The sequence below is a fragment of the Ipomoea nil genome, unplaced genomic scaffold (genome assembly GCF_001879475.1).
Source record: "Ipomoea nil cultivar Tokyo-kokei standard unplaced genomic scaffold, Asagao_1.1 scaffold3321, whole genome shotgun sequence".
Taxonomy (NCBI): domain Eukaryota; kingdom Viridiplantae; phylum Streptophyta; class Magnoliopsida; order Solanales; family Convolvulaceae; genus Ipomoea; species Ipomoea nil.
This window is the reverse complement of record NW_017619749.1, coordinates 6289087-6310549: the sequence shown is the minus strand read 5'-3', so window position 1 is coordinate 6310549 and position 21463 is coordinate 6289087. Positions and strand designations below refer to the sequence as shown.

At 33.3% G+C, this 21463-nt stretch overlaps 2 protein-coding genes across 4 annotated transcripts; both read right to left on the bottom strand.

Moving 5' to 3' along the window:
• Nucleotides 1–649: 649 nt before the first annotated feature.
• LOC109170402 (acyl-CoA-binding domain-containing protein 4) lies at nt 650–6829 on the bottom strand. Of its 3 annotated transcripts, none has more exons than XM_019319509.1 (17): nt 6491–6829; nt 6170–6250; nt 5082–5160; nt 4850–5002; nt 4689–4766; nt 4452–4556; nt 4131–4197; nt 3993–4054; nt 3403–3542; nt 3140–3266; nt 2925–3039; nt 2732–2820; nt 2564–2647; nt 2125–2454; nt 1407–1925; nt 1259–1318; nt 650–865 (listed from the first exon to the last, which is right to left on the bottom strand). In XM_019319509.1, the coding sequence occupies exons 2-17, from the start codon at nt 6220–6222 to the stop codon at nt 785–787; spliced, it is 2142 nt and encodes a 713-aa protein (XP_019175054.1). In that variant the 5' UTR covers nt 6223–6250; nt 6491–6829; the 3' UTR covers nt 650–784. The 3 variants fall into 3 exon arrangements, with proteins under 3 accessions (XP_019175054.1, XP_019175055.1, XP_019175053.1); XM_019319510.1 differs by having other exon boundaries at nt 6170–6257; nt 6555–6829; XM_019319508.1 differs by having other exon boundaries at nt 6170–6257; nt 6491–6828.
• A 4184-nt stretch (nt 6830–11013) lies between these two features.
• LOC109169892 (monothiol glutaredoxin-S2) lies at nt 11014–11714 on the bottom strand. The gene has a single exon (XM_019318789.1). The coding sequence runs from the start codon at nt 11578–11580 to the stop codon at nt 11272–11274; it is 309 nt and encodes a 102-aa protein (XP_019174334.1). The 5' UTR covers nt 11581–11714; the 3' UTR covers nt 11014–11271.
• Between the last annotated feature and the right edge of the window lie 9749 nt (nt 11715–21463).

The following is a 21463-nucleotide window of genomic DNA, read 5'->3' as shown; positions in this document are numbered from 1 at the left end:
TTTTCTGTCTCCCAAAAACATTACTAGTTATGTAAATAATTTTAATTTATAGCTCTTCTTAGAAGAGGATTTTGTGTGTTTAGGAGGAAGTGGGGTTGTGTTTGTTTTGTGTGGGGGAGTTTTCAGAATTGCTGACCATATTCATTGGCTTTTACTAATCATGTGCCTTGTGTCAAAGCCTGCAATTGCTTATATGCACTTGCATTCTCATTTGGCTTTGCATGTGGTCCTCTACCCAATTCCAATTTGCTGAGGGCTGAGCCTTTCTGTAGTGGATGGTGCCAAGTTGCACCATGCCTGTATTTTGTGACTACTCAATTACATATATCACATTGAAAAACACACTAACATAATAATAATAATATAATGTCACGTGAAAAATTCATGATACTAAAACAAGAAAATATATAATACTTTAATGTAAATACAAGTTTCATTAATCATGGTGAGATAGTTGTAGTCACTCTCATTGCTGTGTTTTTGCCATCATTTATCATGTAATTGAGATTTGTTGATATTAACCAATAATCACTGGAGGGGGTTTTCCTGTTGAAGTTAAAGGAAACTGATTTTCATAATGAAGAGCAAAAGATTTGGAGGGCCAACTAAGATGCCTTGGTGAGACAAGATTTAAGATAAAAACTGGCAGTGATGAGACGATTTGCAACCGACAATCGCATGATGCTATAAAAATATCATTCAATTACAAATGGGAAAGATATCTGAAACCATTATACATAACATACACTAATATACAAAATACAAGTAGGCTTAATATACTAGACTAGACGTGGAAAGGTTTCCGGGGCGTTGGAGCTCGATTCTCCAGGGACTGCAATCTTTGTTTTAGATGGAAAACTTCAACCTGCATTCAATACAGAGCATTGATGAAGTTTCACGCTAATAAGATCATGCCAGTCCTCAAACACATCATCAACAACCATAGAAAAACGACCATGGATGAAAATCAGGGTCCTAGTCTAACCATCTTGATGCACCCCAACATTTATAGTGATCAGTAGTTGCAGTAATGTGTTGTATCTTAACCTATCATTTATAGCAATCGTCGTGTTTAAGTCATGTATATGATATAAACTAGAATATAACACAAAGAAAGTGACTAAGAGACCTGACTTGGATGGTTTTGAAACTTGACCAATCGAGGCAATTTAGGAAGTCATGGTATGAATCGAGATAGTTTATTGAGAGAAATGGTGTCATCAAGTAGAGGTTTCGATTCTTGGCTTGTTATTTATACCTGTAGTTGGAAAGCTCTGGCCCTTTCTCCGCCAAGAAGTCCCCTAGTCGAATGCAGCTCCTACAAATTATAATCAATCAATATATTTATAGTTTCTAGAAGTCAGGAAGCAGCTAAAGTGCTAAAGGGAAAGAGATTTACGTGGTACCTTTTGTGTATCATCTAAAACTGCCTTGAGAAATGCCACATCATGCTCCAGCCGAACATTATCAGAGTGGACAATATTGGATAAGCTGTTAGCCTCTTCCTGTGCCAATTCTACACCAGCTAGCTTCTCTTTAAGCAAGTCTATCTCCTTCATAGCATCTGCCAGCTTTTTCTCGGTATCCTGCTTACTCTTAAGAGCAGAAGACAGACTCTTATCTGCTGCTTCACGACTAGCCAATGCTGCTGCCAACTGTCCTTCAAGTAGTCCATTCTTCCTCAGCAGAGCAGTAAGTTTTGCTTCATAGGATTGATACAGACCTATCGGAGCTGATATTCCAAATTTGCAATCGCTCTCTTGAAAGACGAAATCATCACTATCTAGTGGAAAGTTTCCACTCCCTTGCTTTTTGTGAGTTGCCATGTTTCCAGATTCAGGTATTGTGCAAATTTCTTCAGGAATGGTTTTGCTGTCAATATGTTCAAGTCCAGAATCAAGTTGTCTTGTTCCACGCTCCATTACCTGTAACACAAATCTTACTGATAAGAGCACACCAATATGTGTGTTTGAAATTCACATAAATTTCTTAAGTAACTTTTATAACCATATCATAAAAACTGCAATTTCTTTACAAGTACTCAATAACATGCATCTCTACTTTAAGAAATAATGGAAATAGAAGTTCAAAGCAACCATAAACTTAGTCACTGCTGCTTTTTACCTGTGAAGAACTTTCATCATCTGAGCTCTTTGGCATCTTCAAGCTGGTTTCTTCCTCATTGTAAAACTGCTTGCGAAGTGAGACATTACCGGTAACAGAATTTGGATCACTAAGTAAAGACTCAGACAATGACTTTCTACCAGAGCCATGTTCAACTGCAGATGACAACTTCTGTTTTGAAGCTGAATCAATATTGTTTTTAGCAACATTGCATGGCTGAGCAGCTGACACAATGGATGAAAGACGGTTTCCAGATAGCAAATTTCCAGCTCCTTTACTCAAGGTTGATCTCCGACCCGATGAAGAATTTTCAATCATGAGCACTTCAACCTTTAAAACAAAGGTCAAAAAGAGTGAGCACATGGCCATTCCCATTCTCATATGCATAGTCTGGCTGATTAGACTTGGGGAGAGAACAAAAGTTACAATTATGATTCACCTGATCCGAAGGATCCTTCCTAGAACCACCAAAGGCTACAAGGAAATCCCTTTCCTTGTGCTGCACCAGTACTAGGCTGAACCCCTGTATAATTCAAACAAGCATCCATTATCTTTTGACTGCCCACCCTATGATTATACAGTAATGAATACAAAAGACCAACATTACCTTGTTAGTAATAATAGAAGATGGAGGTGATACAACAGCAACAGACCATTCAAGTTTTAGAACATCAAATATCAAAGTCTCTGCATGTCCTGAAAGGATGCAAACAAAATTTTGAGATTAAATAGTTTCAACTTGCAATTACTATAGCTTAAGGCAGTTGATAGTGACATAATTCTTTGCAAGTGATACATACGCTTTTTCCTGCTACCACCTCCTGCAATATACCATTTAGTTCCACAGAGAACTCCACAACAACCAGCTCTAGGTGAGGGATGAAACCCACGTATTTTAAATCTTGACCACACCATCTATAGAAAGAAAACCAGCATTAGGGCATCCTACTAAATTGTTGGGTATTGAAAACTCATGGAGTCTGCAAAAGGTCACTTAGAAACAAGATCCACCAACCGTCTCAAAATCAAGTGAGTGCAAGTCATTCAGTGTTCTAGATTTTGATGTTCCACCGAAAATCAAGAGCAGTTTATCATCATAAAGAGTAGCAATGTGATTAGATCTTGCTGATGGACCTGGACCCCTGTAAGGATGCACCAAACAATCAAAAGTAAAAAAATTGAACTAAAACTGTCCACTGCCCCAGGTCTCACACAAGAGGCATGAGCCATCATACATCAGTACTGAGAAAGTAAATAAAGTTCACTTGTGCAACTCACGTGCAATGGAGTGGTAGCCATGTTAAAGATTTTAGATCAAACATATGTAGATCGTTCAGTTTCCTCTTCTTACTATCTTCACCCCCAAACAATATCAGAACTGAACTTGCTCTAACCACCGTATGACCACTACGGGCAACCTGCCAATTGTACAAGTTGTAATAAGTCTGATGACTTTTGGAAATAATGAAGCATGGGATAGTGGCTGATACAATAAAACCCACAGTCAATTTGGTGCTGAAAGAAAACATGAAGGAGGGATTGCTTTAAACAGAAGAATAATGCAGATATGGTTACATGATGGAAAAAACATCCAAAAATTCCTAAATCTATCTTTTTGCCTACTGGTTACAAATCTAAACATGTCCGAAGCAAAAACAAAGGTTGCAAAATAAAGCACATGCACAAAGATACAGAGGTAAGAAATGTATCATTATGAAATGGACAAAAGAAGGAAATAATAACAAATGTAGATAAACAACAATAAGATGAGTTAAATGAAGTCCCAGAGCTCCATTTTAGAAGAAAAAGAACCTGTTAAGCACAACAAACTTCCTTTCAAAAATTATCTAAAGGAAAAGGAAACTTACTGGGACATCACCCTTAGCTTCCATGAGAGACCAGCATTCTGTTTCAGTGTCAAATGCCCACACTACAAAAGCAAAAAATTCAGATATATATTATTGTGGTAGGGCACAGTTATAAACCTGGCATAGGAGAATATAAACCTGAAACTTTATCACTTGCAGGATCAGTTTTCCCTCCAACCAGAAGCACTTTCTTCCCCCAAGAAACCTGGGACAGTAGAGAGTTTGATTTTATTGAAGAAAAAAAAAATTGATTTTTCCAACAAGCATGATAAGAATGACATGGTGATATTCAAGCATAAATATTGTATAAAGAAACTAAATAATGTAAAGGAGTTAAGATGGTAATAACACAATTTGTTCTTGTATATTTTATTGCTCATAAAAGGATATAAGTTCTGTTTAGTTTAGTACAGAAGGACACATGCATATCTATGCATGTGCATGGATACGGATATATACCAGAGAATGGCCCTTGCAAGCTGGGATTTTTAAGGGGAGACTGGTTGGTGAAAGGTAAAGCTTTGATGATACTGAAGTCCAGGAAAATCTATCAAAATTCAGCACCTGGAAAATGAATCCAAGAAAATCAATCAATAAATGAAATCTTCTGATTTACCAGGAAAGAGATGCAACAAATGATTCTATTACAATGAAAATGTTGATTTACAAGAACACTAAAAGCTAGTCATCATTTACCTGCACATCTTCTAATAGTCCACTCCCAGACTCACCTCCAACTACTACCATCTTGTTCCCAACAACAGCTGCAGAATGCTATTCAGGAAAAATAAAACTTTGACTTTTGCTTTACATAGAATATCCATAAAATTGAACTAAAAATACTTAATGCAAACTACATTGAAGCGAGGTATAGGTTTATCCCCAGCAATAGAAAGGACCATCCAATTTTCAGAGCTTCCTGAAGTACAATTGTTAAACTCTGATGCACCAGTAGAATGTTGGCAGCTGCTTTCTTCAGAATCGTTTATGCTATTGCCAACAGCTTCACCCTGTCATATGTGAAGAGATTGATTTACATGTTTGTTTTTCCATGAGTTATACAAAGTAAAAGGAAGGGACATTTCTTACAGTTGAACTGCTAAAACGTTTTGGGTGCCTGATTGGACTTTTAGTTCCCTGAGCAGTGTCTGAAAGTTGAACTTTTAATCTGGTGGGAGATAGAGGGATATGAGAAAATATAAATTATAAAGCATATTTCTGAGTTTCTTTATTCCATTCAGCAAATTTGAAGTACTGTCAATTAAACTACTGGATGCAGGATATAACATATTAGGAAAATATTTTTAAGAAAAATACTCCGTAATAAGCAATAGTATCATTAACAAGAAACATATGAAGAACTGGTGAATAAATCTTTTAAGTAAACAGTCGGAGTTGACATGCCAAACCAGCAAGTGCTGTTCCTAAATTATATGGAGTCAGGTTCAGAGAAAAGTTGCTAGCTTGTAAAATTTTGAGCATGCTGTCACTCTCGATCAGGTTAAGGGTTCACTTAAAGTTTTCAATGTGAGACACCAAAGAACACACAAAAGTTACTGCATGTAATAGATCATCCTCTGTATGTTTTTTTTTTTTTTTAAATAAATGACTAATAATTGTTACAGCATACATGAAAATCTTGAACTTGGTAAGCCAATGATTAGAGTAACAAAGCAATTTTCAAATAATTAGAAACCAACTACACAAAATCCTGTATCAGTAGCTGCCAATCAATGTCAGACAAAGTCTTTACTCTTTAGTCCTCTTCCTTTTTCTTTGTTCTAGTTACTATCTTTGCAGCATTATTCTACAAATATAGTGAGTTTGGCCCCAAAGAGCATCTTTTCTGAAACTCGAGCTCAAAGGGTTCAAATGCTAAAGTCTGATAATTGGACTTCTACTAATTCCTTTAGGGGCATCAAACTAGATGATCAGAAAACTCCAAATATGTTTATCAGGTCGATATTTCATTCCAGTGCAATGTTGACTATCTAAAGTCATCCACATCAAATCCAAACTATGTTCTGAAAAAAATAAGAACAAGACTTCATAGTGCCTTACAAGCACATAGTTAATTCACATTGATTATATGAATGACTATTTTAAGCCTTACACTTGTCACTTGCGTACACACATAATCATTATCCATATACTGGTGTGGAGTAGTATAAAATTACCTCCCAAGCTTCATGCGCCTTCTTGAAAAGCCAAACATGTTGTTAACCCCCATATTTCACACAGCTAATATACTCTCAAACCTGAAACCTTCACCCACACACCAAAAACAAATAACATTATCTTTACAAAATTCCAAAAATAAAAAAATAAAAAAAATTATCAAGCAGAAAATATCAATAACAAACTCATTTTCATTTGCAAAACCAAACCAAAAAAAAAAAAAAAAAAAAAAAAAAAAAACAGGAAAAAAAGAACAAAAACAAAAAACAAAAACAAAATAGAAAAGCCAATAAACTCACTTAAATGAGATGTGCATTTACCTCAAAAGAACAATACAGTTAGCCAGTTAGGGTTTCACAGACATTGAAGAAGAAGAAGACCTACTGCCGACTAGCCGAGAGCTTCAACCATCCATATCGACAATGACACACGCAATAGACTCCAACTTAGACTTTATTTTGGATTTTTTGTTGGCGCATATATACACACAGAATATTTGTATCTATATGTACTCCTGCATATACACGAGGGAAGGATAGATGTGACTCTCTGTAAGTATAGGTGAGTTGTTGCGAGTGACTGAGCCGTGAAGGAGGGGCCGGGGGAGGGGGGTGTCAGAGTGACAGAGAAACGGAAGAGCGTATGTTAGCGCGGTTTTGTTCGTTAGTCTTTGTTACGGACAGCGTGGACTGCGCAGGGAATGCGTAAATGTTCTAAAATGCGCCGGAAGAGGGACGACCGTTGGATACTTGGTTTCGGGTCGGTGACGCTGAAAGGAGCTTTGCATTTACTGCGTGCGGAAAAATGGGCCAGGTGGGACCACATTTTCTTGGAACTTGTGGGTGTAAAAGATTCGGATCTCTTTCCCTTTTTGTCCTTTTATGTGTCAGAGAGAAAAGAAAAAAGATCTTCTTTGACTTTGGGCTGGGCCTGTAGGAGCCCATAAAACCGAAACCCCGCCCAATTTTTTAATATGAAAATTGCATATATCTGTACAAAGGACTTTTCGAAAAAAAAATTACTCCGTATTATTAGGCAAATTATGCATTGGACCCGTGTCCATATTGAATTGTAGACACGGGCTCAAAACGACGTCGTTTTTTAATAAAAACGCGTCATTTAGTTATAAAAAAAAAAATCGCGCGTGTTTTGCCGTTAACGGCGTTATTTTTTTTTTTGATTATGAATGTACAGTTATGCCATTATGAATGTACAGTTATGCAATTATGAAATTATGACACAGAGCTCTAACATTATGAACTTACAATTATGAACATATATAGTGATAAAATTATGACCATGGAGCTTTAAAATTGTGAATATAGAACTTCGAAGATTATGAATGTACAGTTATAGAGTTATGAATCTACAGTTATGGAGTTATGAATCTACAGTTATGAGATTATGAATCTACAGTTATGGAATTATGAATGTACAGTTATTGATCGAATTATGAACAAAGAGCTCTAACATTATGAACTTACAATTATGAACATATAGTGATAAAATTATGAACATAGAGCTCTAAAATTGTGAACATGGAGCTTCGAAAATTATGAATGTACAATTATGGAGTTATGAATGTACAGTTATGAAGTTATGAATGTACAGTTATAGAGTTATGAATGTACAGTTATAGAGTTATGAACGTACAGTTATGGAGTTATGAATGTATAGTTATTAACATATAGTAATAAAATTATGAACATATACTTCTATAACAAAGTGATCTGAAATTTAAAAAAAAAAAAAAAAAAAAAAAAAAAAAAAAAAAAGAAGAAGAAGAAGAAGAAGAAGATAACAGTGCCTAACGGCACTGTTACCCGTGTCCAGCAAGCATGCTGGACACGGGTCCAAGGCATAACGATTGGTATTATTATCAATGTGGCATCTAAAAGCCCATACAAATATTATAGTCCAGGCATCAAAACGATGCAGTTTCTTTTAATAAAAATAAATGGTACCCGTTTTATTCAGTTCAGCAAAAAATAAATGTGTTTGTATAACATATTCAGTTTCATTTTATATATACTGTAGTTTCATTTCAACACGGCTACAGTTTCATTTCGATATAACTATAGTTTCATTCGACGTTATACACTCAAACATGTGAAACTGTTATTCAGTTTCATTTTATATACAGTATAGTTTCATTACAACACAACTACAGTATCATTTCGATATAACTATAGTTTCACTGGACAATATACATTCAAATATGTGAAACTATTATCCAGTTTCATTTTAGATACATTGCAGTTTCATTTCAACACAACTACAGTTTCATTTTAATTCAATTACAGTTTCATTTGATAATATAAAAATAATATGTGAAGCAGTTTCATTTTAGATACACTATAATTTCATTTAGTAATGAACACACTAAAAATACGGGCTTCGTTAAACTGTAACAGCAACCGTTTTGGTACTTAAAGAAACGACGCAGTTTTTGGATCATGGTCCACAAAGCTTTGTAGACCATCCACGATATAATTGTTGAATATTATATTATTAGAAAACGTTAATTAATACCTTTTAAATGGACATCTATATTGATATATGGTTTTAAACTTTTTAAAAAAAAAATAAATCTTGAGTATATTTATGTATGTTAAGTTTTATTTTTATGAACATTATGAATCTAGTATAGAGTATAGAGTTAATGGACATATATGTGATTTAGATGCAGTTTAATATTTACAATATTAAAGTCTAAGTTTATGATCAATAAAACAAATATAATGAATATGATACAAGATGACATTATAAAACATGATACACTCAGCTCGTTATGTAATTTTATGTACATTAGCTTTATTTTTATGATTTACCTAGTGTGATTTGCAAGTTGTTAAATAGGAGCATTGTGAGTCTCCCTCGTCACATGAAATATAGATGAAATCGTTGAAGTAATTGCGTTTTGTTTTGAGTTAATGAAATTATCTCCCCTATACTTATATTTGAGAGTTGTCATTTGCCCCTCAAAAATGGCACCCTTGCTTACCATTGATTTCAAATCTAATTGATGGAATTTTTTTATCTAATTTTTGATTTATTTTTCATTTTAATTGCCCTCAATTTTTAAAGAAATAACAACTTTACCATTATTTTTTGTCTTCTTCCTCTTTGCTATGATGTGATCTTTGTCTTATTTTTTCTCCATCATTCCAACACTCCATTCTTTTTTTTTTTTTTTTTTACATTTTTTTTATAGAAAACTACTACATTATTCTAGCTAACATCTCCGTTCTCTTCCTCAAAACCAAATCTAATATCCTCCCGCATGTTCCTAATTCAATTCTTGTATATCATGTTGGTATCTAAATAACTTATTTATGTATTCTTATTTATTTTGTCATATAACAATTATTAAAAATTATATATATTATTATTTAAAAATTAGAACATACTCATCTTGAAATAAAAAATAAAAAATTAGAACATACTAATTGATTATTGGGCATGACGTTTCGCGCAAAGCGCGTGCCCGCAACTAGTTAATTTAATAAGTCTCACTTGAGACTTGCTCCCAATTGTGGGTTTGACAACTATTGGGAGTTTGATTTTGGGTTGGATTCTTTTTGAAAGCATAAGTATACAATTTAGTGTTGAGTCTCGAAACTAGATGGACTTGATTACCTCCTTATCCCAAGACTGAATTCCCAACCTTAAGGGCCCCACACTCCGACCCGATAAAACATGTGGGATGATGTAAATCACGGTGACTCAATGGGTTAGTAAACAACTCGATTATCTCCATATATATGGGCATGTGGGCAGGTTCAGTAGGTCTAAAATATCCGACTAAATTAATCAAAAAAAAAAGTTATAAAAAATATTAATTTGAATTGATTTGGAATTGGCCTCCAAATCAAATCAAATACAAAATGTTATCCTCATACTTTCTATCTTTACAATCACTATGCATGGGACGTGATGTTGACATAATATCTGGATTAACAGAATGAAATATAGGCACCACTTCACGTGAAGAAACAAAAAGGGGAATATTTTTTTTTTTCCTCCAAATTAATGGGATCAAAACACACACACACATACGAATTATGGGATATGGGATAGGCGTAGGCCTGAGGCCTTGGAGATGGTTGCCTCTAATTTCTATAAGTAGATAAAGTTTGTCAAGAAATTCATATATATACATCATTTTATGTATGCATGATATATATACACATAGTACACGATTAATCATCAATTACTTTTATGTATACATAATGATGCCCCGCTTGTTTTTGCGAAAATTAAGAAAACTTTTATAGTGTTGTAGAACATACATGAAGTTATTATATTATGAAATAAATATATCCTATTAGGGATATAAATGGGCGGTGGAAAGTTTTTTCTTTTTTTTTTTTTAATCAAGTACGTTTATGCAATCTCGATATACGATACATATATATTATTAAGTTCGATACTACAATTTGTTAATATTTAATAGTACTCCGTATTATGTAATTAATATGGTTCACAAGATTATATTCCTACATATATGAATGAAGTATACATCAATCACAATACATAAGATATTTACAAAGATTTTCTTCGTACTAAAAATAAAATGCTAATAGTATGGAGAATATTACAACCATGTATTGTGGTTGAGGATATATACGAAATTTCCAAATATGCTAACATGATGTTCACCAACTTCATATATATATATATATATATATATATATATATATATAATATACACCCTTATAAAATTTGTTTGTTCAATCATACCAAAAGACATTATATTATATTAGTTAGTAAACCCCACCTGACCGCCTAGACCATAAATAGGAAAACTAATCTAGACTGTTCATGTCGATCACAACATATATATCATAATAAAGTGAAATTTATTATTGCCTTTATTGGTAGCAAAATGGGTAAGATATATAGATTCAACAGCTTGCAATACAAAAAGAATTGAAGCTGCAGAATATATGAAGTTCACGTACAATATAGCATTATTCAGACATGCCATGCATTATTTATTGCATCATCATATCATTATTATTCGCGTCTAATTAACTATAATATAATTAACTAGGTTTCATGTCGGGGTTAACTTAATTAATTAACGTTAATTAATTAATTAAACCCACAAGGCTCCCGCCCTCTTAAGCTTGGGCTTCAACGCCTGCTGGAGATGAAGGGTCATGATCTCGTTCTCCCCGCCGACGAGCTCGCCGCCGATGAACACCGCCGGCACGGTGGGGTTGCACCCCAGCCTGGACAGCGCCTGCTCGATTTCCCGGCCGCGAGGAATCACGTCCAGCTCGTACACCGCCGGGTTAACCCCCATGTCGTTTAACAGTGACCTAATGGTGTGGCTCATGCAGCAAGAACTCTTGCTAAACATCACCACCGGCCTTTCCGCCGCCATTCTGCTCACTCTATCCATTTCTTACTACTCCAAAAACCTTAAACTTTCGGATCTATTAATGAAAATAATATAACCTTTCCAGACAGGCCGGGACAGAATTATATAAGAGTCAATATAATGTTGTTTATGGTGTTTGTGAGAATGGAGTTTTGGTGTGGGTCAAAAATGGGTGGGAATGAGGGATATTTATAGCTTGATCTGGGGATTCGCAGGTGGAAAAAAAAATGCATAAATTATATATAGCAATAATTAACTAATTAAGAATCTGCATTTTGTACGGACGAGATTTTTATATTTAGGAATTAAAGATGATTAATTGACAGCGATTGATACATGCAGCCACAAATACAGCATTTTTTTTTCATCACGATAACGAATCACTGCATACGGATGAAGTGGATCGAGAATGGACGTGTGGATATATGCATATATGGTACGATACGTTTTAATTTATTTGTGTTCAATATATTTATCATTTTAAAGTTAATCTGGATTGACTCCATCAAAGTCATGCTTATAAAATTAATTTTAACTTAAGTATTTTGTGATTTGACGACATTACGTTTAAGTGTTCATTTAAAGTCTTTAATTTAGTACGATTTTACCTATGTTGTGTAGTGTTGAGCATCTAGCCATTAATGTGCAATCTAACTATCAGCTTAGGCTTTTAATTAGTTGAGATGGAGCACATGCTTCAATTTGATAACAGAGCTAGACCAAAGGTCATGGGTTCAAATTTCAGCGCCAACCATAAGCGACTACAGTCCACGTGTTCCTTGGAACCCACCACACACGTGAGGGGGCGTGTTGAGCATATAGCCATTAATGTTGCTCTTATATGTAATGTACAAGTATTTGTTAATTAACTTGGGGATATGATTGAGTCTTACCCAATATACATCATGATTGAGGGGAAGGACTTATCCATCCGATGAATACCTTGGATTACATGATTTACATCCAAAATATATATATATACATTTGTCAATTAGATAATAAGAGATGTTGTATTTCCTCCTAATCTTGGTAATAAGTGATTGATTCTTTTTATACTTACATAATAATTATTAAGTAAATTCTATTTTTTAAAGCAGGGTAGTTACATTAACTTCACCAATGAAAAAAACAGAATTTTATTTTTGAGTAATGAATGAAACTCGCAATCAATATTATTAACTCGATCAGCATGTTTCTAAAAATAGTTTTTTATTACTATTATGTCAAGAGGTGAACATCCAGGGGAGAAAATACTGTTTTATATTATTGGGCAATTATTAATTGGTGCATGAAGAAAGTAAGGGATATTATTGTAGGCCAGTATTGATATAATAAGGTGGTCCTATTGTGTATCCAAGAGGCCAGAATCTGCTTTAATTTGTTGGATATATCCATATGGGAATTTAATTTTTTTGCTTCCAACACACACATTCGCATCTAATTCACTCACAACAAAATGGAAAATGACAAACATTATAAGAATATTATTAATTATTTTCACAATATATTAGAATATAATATAATTTTTAAAGGTATTCATAAAATTAAGCACATGTTATTTAATTTAATTTTTATATATATATATATATATATATATATATATATATATATATATTGATAATTTTTAATAGATCAGTTCATTAATTATAAAACCAAGTCAATATATGAGAAATAGTTACAAAGAATAATGATATATTAATAAGGGTTCAAATTCTTGAAATATTGTAGTTAGGCTATAGTGAGATTTATTAAAGAAATATGTTAGGTTCAAGTGGTCCAACCTTTAAGTCCAACTAAGGAATTGATAGACAAATACAAAAGCTAGTTGGAAGTTGTCTACGAGACTACGATCGTTGATAAACGAGATAATTCAATTGGAAATCTTGATGTCTCGAAAGGACAAGGCATGCACCCCTTTTATATAGAGTTGTCAATGCGGAGCGGGCCTTTGAGGCTTGCGACTAAGCATAGTACGTCGTCCTTCCCTGAAATGGAACTTTCATGCTGGAGCAAGAACTAGCATGAAAGTCGATCTATTACGACCAGCGCGTAGAGTAAGTTGGCCTGCTTAGCTGTCACCTTACTCTGAAAGGCATTTATCCACTACTTAGTTTGTCGAGGATACTATAGAAATGTGAGTCTAGATTTATATAATTTGTCTGATACCACATGGAATTATGACTAGAATGATGAATCTTTATTGAGATGAACAGAATATATAGAGATACATCAGAGACCGTCTACGAAGAAGTTACATATTAGTAGGAACAATAAATGACTTATTCAACAATAAATAAATATAACTACTAAACAAAAATTGATTTAATTTTTTGTTTTAGATGGCTACAAACTGGTTTATTCAAGCAATTAACCAAAAAAAAAAACTAATGTCACACCCTCTACTATTTGACTAGTAATCACTGTAATTACCAAATATTATATATATATATATATATATATATATATATATATATATTGATGATTTTTATTAGACAAGTCCATTATAAAACGAGATTAATATATGAGAAATAGCTACAAAGAATAATGATATATTAATAAGGGCCCAAACTCTTGAAATATATATTGTAGTTAGACTAGCTACAATGAGATTTAAATATTAAAGAAGTACGTCAAGCTCAAGTGGTCCAACCTTTAAGCCCAACTAAGAGATTGATATACCAACAAAAAAAGCTAGTTAGAAGGTGTCTATGACCGATGACAAACGAGATAATTCAAGTGGAAATCTTTATGCTAATGACGATGTTGATGTCTGAAAAAGACAAGGTACCCCTTTTATATAGAATTGTCAATGCGGAGCGGGCCTCTTAGGCTCACTATTTAGCCGACCTGTAAGGCTCGCTACTTAGCAGGCTTAGAGTAAGTTGGCATGCCCGCCCCCGCCACCTTACTCTGAAAGGCATTCTTACATTACTTATCGAAAATACTATAGAAATATGAATATAGGTTTATGTAAAAAAAATTTCCCCTCATATCAATAAATACTTAGGGTGTGTTTGGTTCGCACATATGAATCGGAATCGAAATGTGTATCAAATACTTGGTAATGGTAATGGATTTTGGTGAAAGTATTTAACATGTTTGGTAGTAGGGTGGAATGAGAATGTTTACTAATAGTAGTGCTTGAGAATGAATAAAGGAATGAAACCTTTATTTTATTTGGGTATGTATTTTTCAATTGATGGAGTATTCGAAACTCATATATAGTAATGTTATAAAAACCTATCAACCAAACAACAACAATCACTTTCATACCCATTCCTATAGGCAAAACTCACAAACCAAACACACCCTTAATCTTTTCTTGCCAGAGGCTACATAATCACTATTAGGGCATATCACCAATCCCAATATTCAATTTCCACGGATTTTCAAAATAATGTTCCCCAACTCACCAATTAATTAGACAGGGGACTAGGGGAGTCAAACTTTTTAGTCCAAATTGCCCTTACCACTTGAAAAAAAAATTCACTAAACTTTACCCTGACCTATTACACTTTAGAGTGTTTTAAATTAAAGTTTAGATTTTTCAAGTCGGAAAAAAAAAAAGTAAAGCAAATTAAAATTAAAATAAGAATTAATAAGCATATATTTACTTTTTAAAGTAAAATAAATTAAATACATATCTAAAAGATATATATATAATTTTTACCATTTTTTTAATATATATATATATATATATAATTTTTACCAACATCACCGTACCATATATAGTAAGTTAGCATAATGCACCTTTCATTCATTAATTAATTAGTACCAGATTTCAGTTATCTTGGCATTAATTAAAGATCTAAAACCTTCCCTAATGATTGAAGTGCGGGCTAAAAGTAGTAAATTAATTAATTATTCATCAAAGCTAATAATAAATTAATAACAATAAAGTATATTAAGATCTCTCCACAATTCTGTTCAGACAAATTACACATGACAAGTAAATTATACTATAAAGATCATGCACAATGAGTTTGATTTTGACATTTGACAAAAATCAAACTCATGCTCTTCAAATACAAAAATTATGCTCTACTCACTTAGTCACCTCAATTGAGACTATTTTTACTACTTTTTCCTCTTAATTTTATCGGCGTGGCAATACATCATTTTATATTCATTATATATATAACAACATGTAAATTGGCAAATCTATCCGCTTTAAGAAATAAAATTTACCCATTAATTAAATAAAAAGAATTATTCAATTATAATTACATACGAGATAATATTATGATGAAGAAAAATTAAAACGAGAATCTAATATCGAACAATTTTGTAAATAGTATGATAATGCAAAGATAAAAGAATAATTAATAATGTTAAACACATGGCATTTGTAGGAAACAAAAGGAATAAATTGATTCGACGGTTGCCTACGTTGGCAAGCACACGTTTCCACACGAAAATAGAAAGAAAGAGTGCCCACAGGTTTAAGATGTTTTTTTTTTTTAAAATAAAAAAAATAAAAAAGTATAAATGGGATAATTCATCATATCGCTAATTAGTAACCATAAATAAATAAATAAATAGAATTTAATTAGAGAATCTCTACTTTTTGCATGCACACAAAGCAGTATTTATGTGGACAAACAAGATAACGATGAACGATGTCGATTCTGGGCAGCACCACCGGCCAGCCTGTCGTAAATCGACACAAGTTGTAACATATATTTGAGTTTCTACTATATTTTTTACTCTCTAAGTGATATGCTCAAATTCATCTAAAAAATAAAATGGGTCATAATTTTTAGTATATTTTTTTATATCAATAAAATTACCACAACACATGTCAAGAGCTTTAAGAAATTTGAGCATGAATAACTATTTTTTTCTGACCTTGCAATGATTCCTGATTCTTAATTCAACGGGGACTTACAATTTTGATATATATAAGAATATCAGGGTCAGATATGCCACTCAAATGCACACTACATTGCAATTGAGTCATCAAACTAAAAAAAAAAAAAAGAGTATAATTGGATCACTGAACTACACAAATACATTCAATTCAACTCAAAATGACTTGTTTTACTTGCTGACGTGGCGATTATTGAATTTACAAATACTTAATTAAAATAATTATTAAAATTATTTAAAAAAAAAAAACAAAAAACTTGTCTCCGACGGCGGACAAAGGAGCCGCCGATTCATCTCTCCTTGACTTTGGAGAAGGCCGGATACGAAGCCACCTTCGTCTCTTGGCCATGGAAACGAAGGGATCGGCTTCAATTCGTCTCCGACCGTCTCCCTGGCCATGGAGACGGTCGGAGATGAAGCCAACCCCTTCGTCTCCATAGCCAGGGAGACAGCCAAAGACGAAGCCGACCCCTTCGTCTCCGGCTGTCTCCATGGCCAGGTAGAGACGCCGTGCCCTTTGTCTCCGGCGGAGACCACGGTTTTTTTTTTTTTAAATCTTAAATAATTATTTTAATTAAAATTATTTTTAAATTCAATAATCACCACATCAGCAGGTAAAACAAGTTATTTTGGGTTGAATTGAATGTATTTGCGAAGTTCAGGGACCCAATTGCACTCTTTTTTAGTTCTATGGCCCAATTGCAATGTGGTGTGAAGTTGAGTGGCCTATTTGACCCTGATTCCATATATATATATATATATATGGAAGAAGTTATGAAGAATTAAAGACTTAAGCATTAGACTAATATTTGAATTTGATAGTTCTAATTAAGAATTTAATATTTAAATGATTATTTTTTTTTTGAGAACTATTTGAATGAAATATTAAAAATGGTACTAAACTACCAGCTTGACTATAGGATTGTTCACGGACATGAAATATACTATCCCTACAAGAGAATCAACATATCATTTTAATTTCATTTTATGTAATGTTTCGTTTAGTATTATCACATAAAATTATATTTATAAACGGGTATTAAAAGTATTGTTGAATTTTGAACCTAGATTTGAATGTTAAGCACACTTTAATGATAATGATACCCCATATGGCAACAAGCTAAGTATTACTTATATTAAATACAAAGGATAAATTAAAATTAAAACTGTTTTTTTTTAAATAAAAAAAAAAACGTTAAAGAAAACTAAATGAATAAAACAAATTAGTTTGACTTATGAATATTGAATAATAAGCAAAACAAGTAAAAAAGAAAAAGAATAAACTTAGAAAAAGGGTTACGTTATTTATTTACATTGGGCAACTCCAAATCTATATATGTACTTGAATTGGGTGACTTTTATATTATATTCCTCAAATTAAAGAAACATAAAGTATAGGCCGGTGGGTGCATGCAATGAATATAATTACATTTATATGATTCGATCTCCATAGCCACTTGTTGAGATCGCAAGCGATAAGATATATAGGCATCATATCATCGTCGTCGTATATATAAACAGGATACGTACACTTGCATATATATGATGATATAATCTACTTGATTGTGCTACATTAGATGTTTGTTAGTTCAATTCGTTGCATCAATCCACAATTATATTTCTAGACTAGAATTGACATAGAATATAATCTATATACGGTTCATTTGATTAGAGAAAATCATAATTTTTCTCATGCTTAATTCTGAAAGTAAGTAAATTTATTCGTTTGGCTAGAATAATTTGTAATTACTTCATTTTTACGAAATTAGAATCTCATGCCTCACTCTAGTTTTTCAATTTCACCTTTTATAGAAGGAAAAAAAAAAGAAAAAAAAAAGAGAGAGAATAGAATACCTTGAAACAAAATTACTATTATCGCTTCTAACTTAAAATTTGTCTGCTCACATCTCCCTTTCATCGCGTAAAAGCATTTCTTGCCACAAATTAAAGTTCGGGGTTGCAGATGTTGAATTCTACGGGATGAGCCCTTTCTATAATGTTGTTTTGAGAGTTAATTAATTTAATATAAATGGTCCATTAACCATTGACATTATATTTATTAGTTTTTATTCTCGATTTTCAATTTGATCATAATTGATTCCTTGAGTATAGATTTTGTTCTAGTGTTTGTCCACCAATTAAATATTCGTTTAATAGGCGTTAAAATTAAGGATGATGATTGATACCACAAAAGATATAATCGCGCCTCAAAGTTGTGACATAGACTTATTAGTAACATGGTCAAATTTGACTTATGCAATATGCATAAACATGTTCTTCACATTCCCGCTAATGATGAACCTGGTGTATAAAGTTTATGAACTTAATTTGTCCATCTATCTTAGCCACAAGTCAAAAATGTATGTTGCAGTTGGGCGCGAAAGAAAAAAAAAAAAAAAAAAAAAACCGACATCGTTTTTGCACCATAATCCACACAGCTATGTGGACCACGGACCATGCAATAACTATTGGTACATGTGTGGTTGGATCAGAGCGTTATGATGTGCAATCGTGTGCACCATACAAGGTGCATACGGAATTGGATTCATAATTTCTATACTATAGATTAATAATTTCTATACCGTAGATTTATAATTTCTAAACTGTAGATTCATAATTTATATATTATAGGTTCATCATTTCTAAAGTATATAGTTATCAAATTATGAACATATAGTTCAGTGATTTGTGAATACGGAGTTCAACAATTGTAAATATGAACAATAAAAATTATGAACATAGAGTTTTGTAATTGTGAATATAGAGTTCAATAATTATAAATCTATAGTATAAAAATTATGATTTATAGTATAAAAATTATGAATCCAATTCCATGTGCACCATGCATGGTGCACACCATAATTTGCCGGTTGGATCAGTAAACGCCTCCAGCGAATAATAGAAGTCCAACGGGGTTGAATACTATTCTTGTTGGGCCGAACCGCCGAATTGAAATGGCCCGTTTTAGGAGAATTTTACATTCTGCGATTTTTTTTGGGATTTAGCAAATTATAAAATGCCTTGAAATTGAAGGAGAAATGCAGGGTACAATAGTTATGCTGTGCAACTGAATGTACCATGCGCATGGTGTATACGGTTCAAAACGACGTTGTTTTGATTAAAAACGCGCGTCCCACTTAAAAAAAAAAAATCAGATTCGACTCTCAGCAATAGCATTATTGTGGATATATAGTTATGAAATTGTGGATATATAGTTATGAAATTGTGGTTATATAGTTATGAATTTATGGATATTTAGTTCATTCATTGTGGATATTTAGTTCAATCATATATTGTGGATATTTAGTTCATTTATTGTGGATTTTTACTTCATTCATTCATTCATTGTGGATTTTTACTTCATTCATTCATTGATTGTGGATTTTTACTTCATTCATTCACTGTGGATATATAGTTATGAAATTGTGGATATATAGTTATGAAATTGTGGTTATATAGTCATGAATTTATGGATATTTAGTTCATTCATTGTGAATATTTAGTTCAATCATATATTGTGGATATTTAGTTCATTCATTGTGGATTTTTACTTCATTCATTCATTCATTGTGGATTTTTACTTCATTCATTCACTGTGGATATATAGTTATGAAATTGTGGATTATAATTATGAAATTGTGGTTATATAGTTATGAATTTCTGGATATATAAAAATGCTATTGCCGGGAATCGAACCTAATTTCTTCTTTAAGTGGGACGCGCATTTTTTTAACCAAAACGGCGCCGTTTTGCAACCGTATGTACCTTGCAAGGTGCATTCGGTTGCACAGCATAATTTCCGTGCAGGGTATTCTCACCACATTTTTTGTCTCATTTTTTAGGAATATACTAAGGGTCCGTTTGGAAAGCAGGAAAATGACTTTTGGAAAATGTTTTCTGGAAAATGAGTCATTTTCCGGAAAACAATTTCCTTTCCAGTGTTTGGTTGCATTCTGGAAAACTGCTTTTGTGTGTTTGGTTCATTTTCTGGAAAATGAGTAGAATTGTATAATTAAACATTTTAATTGTTTTATTTAGAATATTACAACATGTATAATAATATAATAATAATTTTAAATATATTAAAAAAATAACTAATAATATATCAAAAATATTATGGTGGTGGTGGTGGTGTAGTGGTAGTGGTGTTATTTGTTATATAATAATAATAATAATAATAATAATAATAATAATAATAATAATAATAATAATAATAATAATAATAATAATAATAATAATAATAACAATAATAATAATAACTGGTGGTGGTATGACGGTGGTAGCAGTGGTGGTGGTGGTGATGGTGTGGTGGCGGTAGTTGCAGTGGTACGGTGGTGGTGGTGGTGGTGGTGGTGGCGGTGGCGGTGGCGGTGGTTGCGGTGGTATGGTGGTGGTGGTGACGGCGATGGTTGCAGTGGTATGGTCGTGGTGGTGGCGGCGTCGGTGGTGTGATGGTGGTGGTGTGGTGGTGGTGGCGGTGGTTGCGGTGGTATGGTGGTGGTAGTGGCGGCGGCGGTGGTGCAGTGGTAGTGGTGGTGGCGGTGGTATGGTGGTGGTGGCGGCGGCGGTGGTGTGGTGGTGGTGGCGGTGGCGGTGGTGGTGGCGGTGGTTGCAGTGGTATGGTGGTGGTAGTGGCGGCGGCGGTGGTAGTGTAACACCCCGTGTTACGACCTTTAATCTTGGAATAATTATTTAATTAATCCCGCTAATAATAATTAAATATGATTAATTAAGTTGAGTTCCCCTTTAATTAATTAATGGGGTCCACCATGAACCGTAGACCCTTGCCTAAATTAGAGGCTTAAGTCTATTAGGAATAAAGATAGTAAACCTTTTACTATTCAGATTGTGGTTAGGATCCGCTCTAATTAATATGGACCCTTATCCCTAAAGCGAGTCCCTGAATCCTATAAGGAATAGGATTAGTAAACCCATACCATTCAGGCCCTAATTAGGAGTCTTAAATATATATATAAAGAACTTAGGAGACACCCGGAACCCCCACACGCCTAAACACCCATCACCCCAGGAGAGC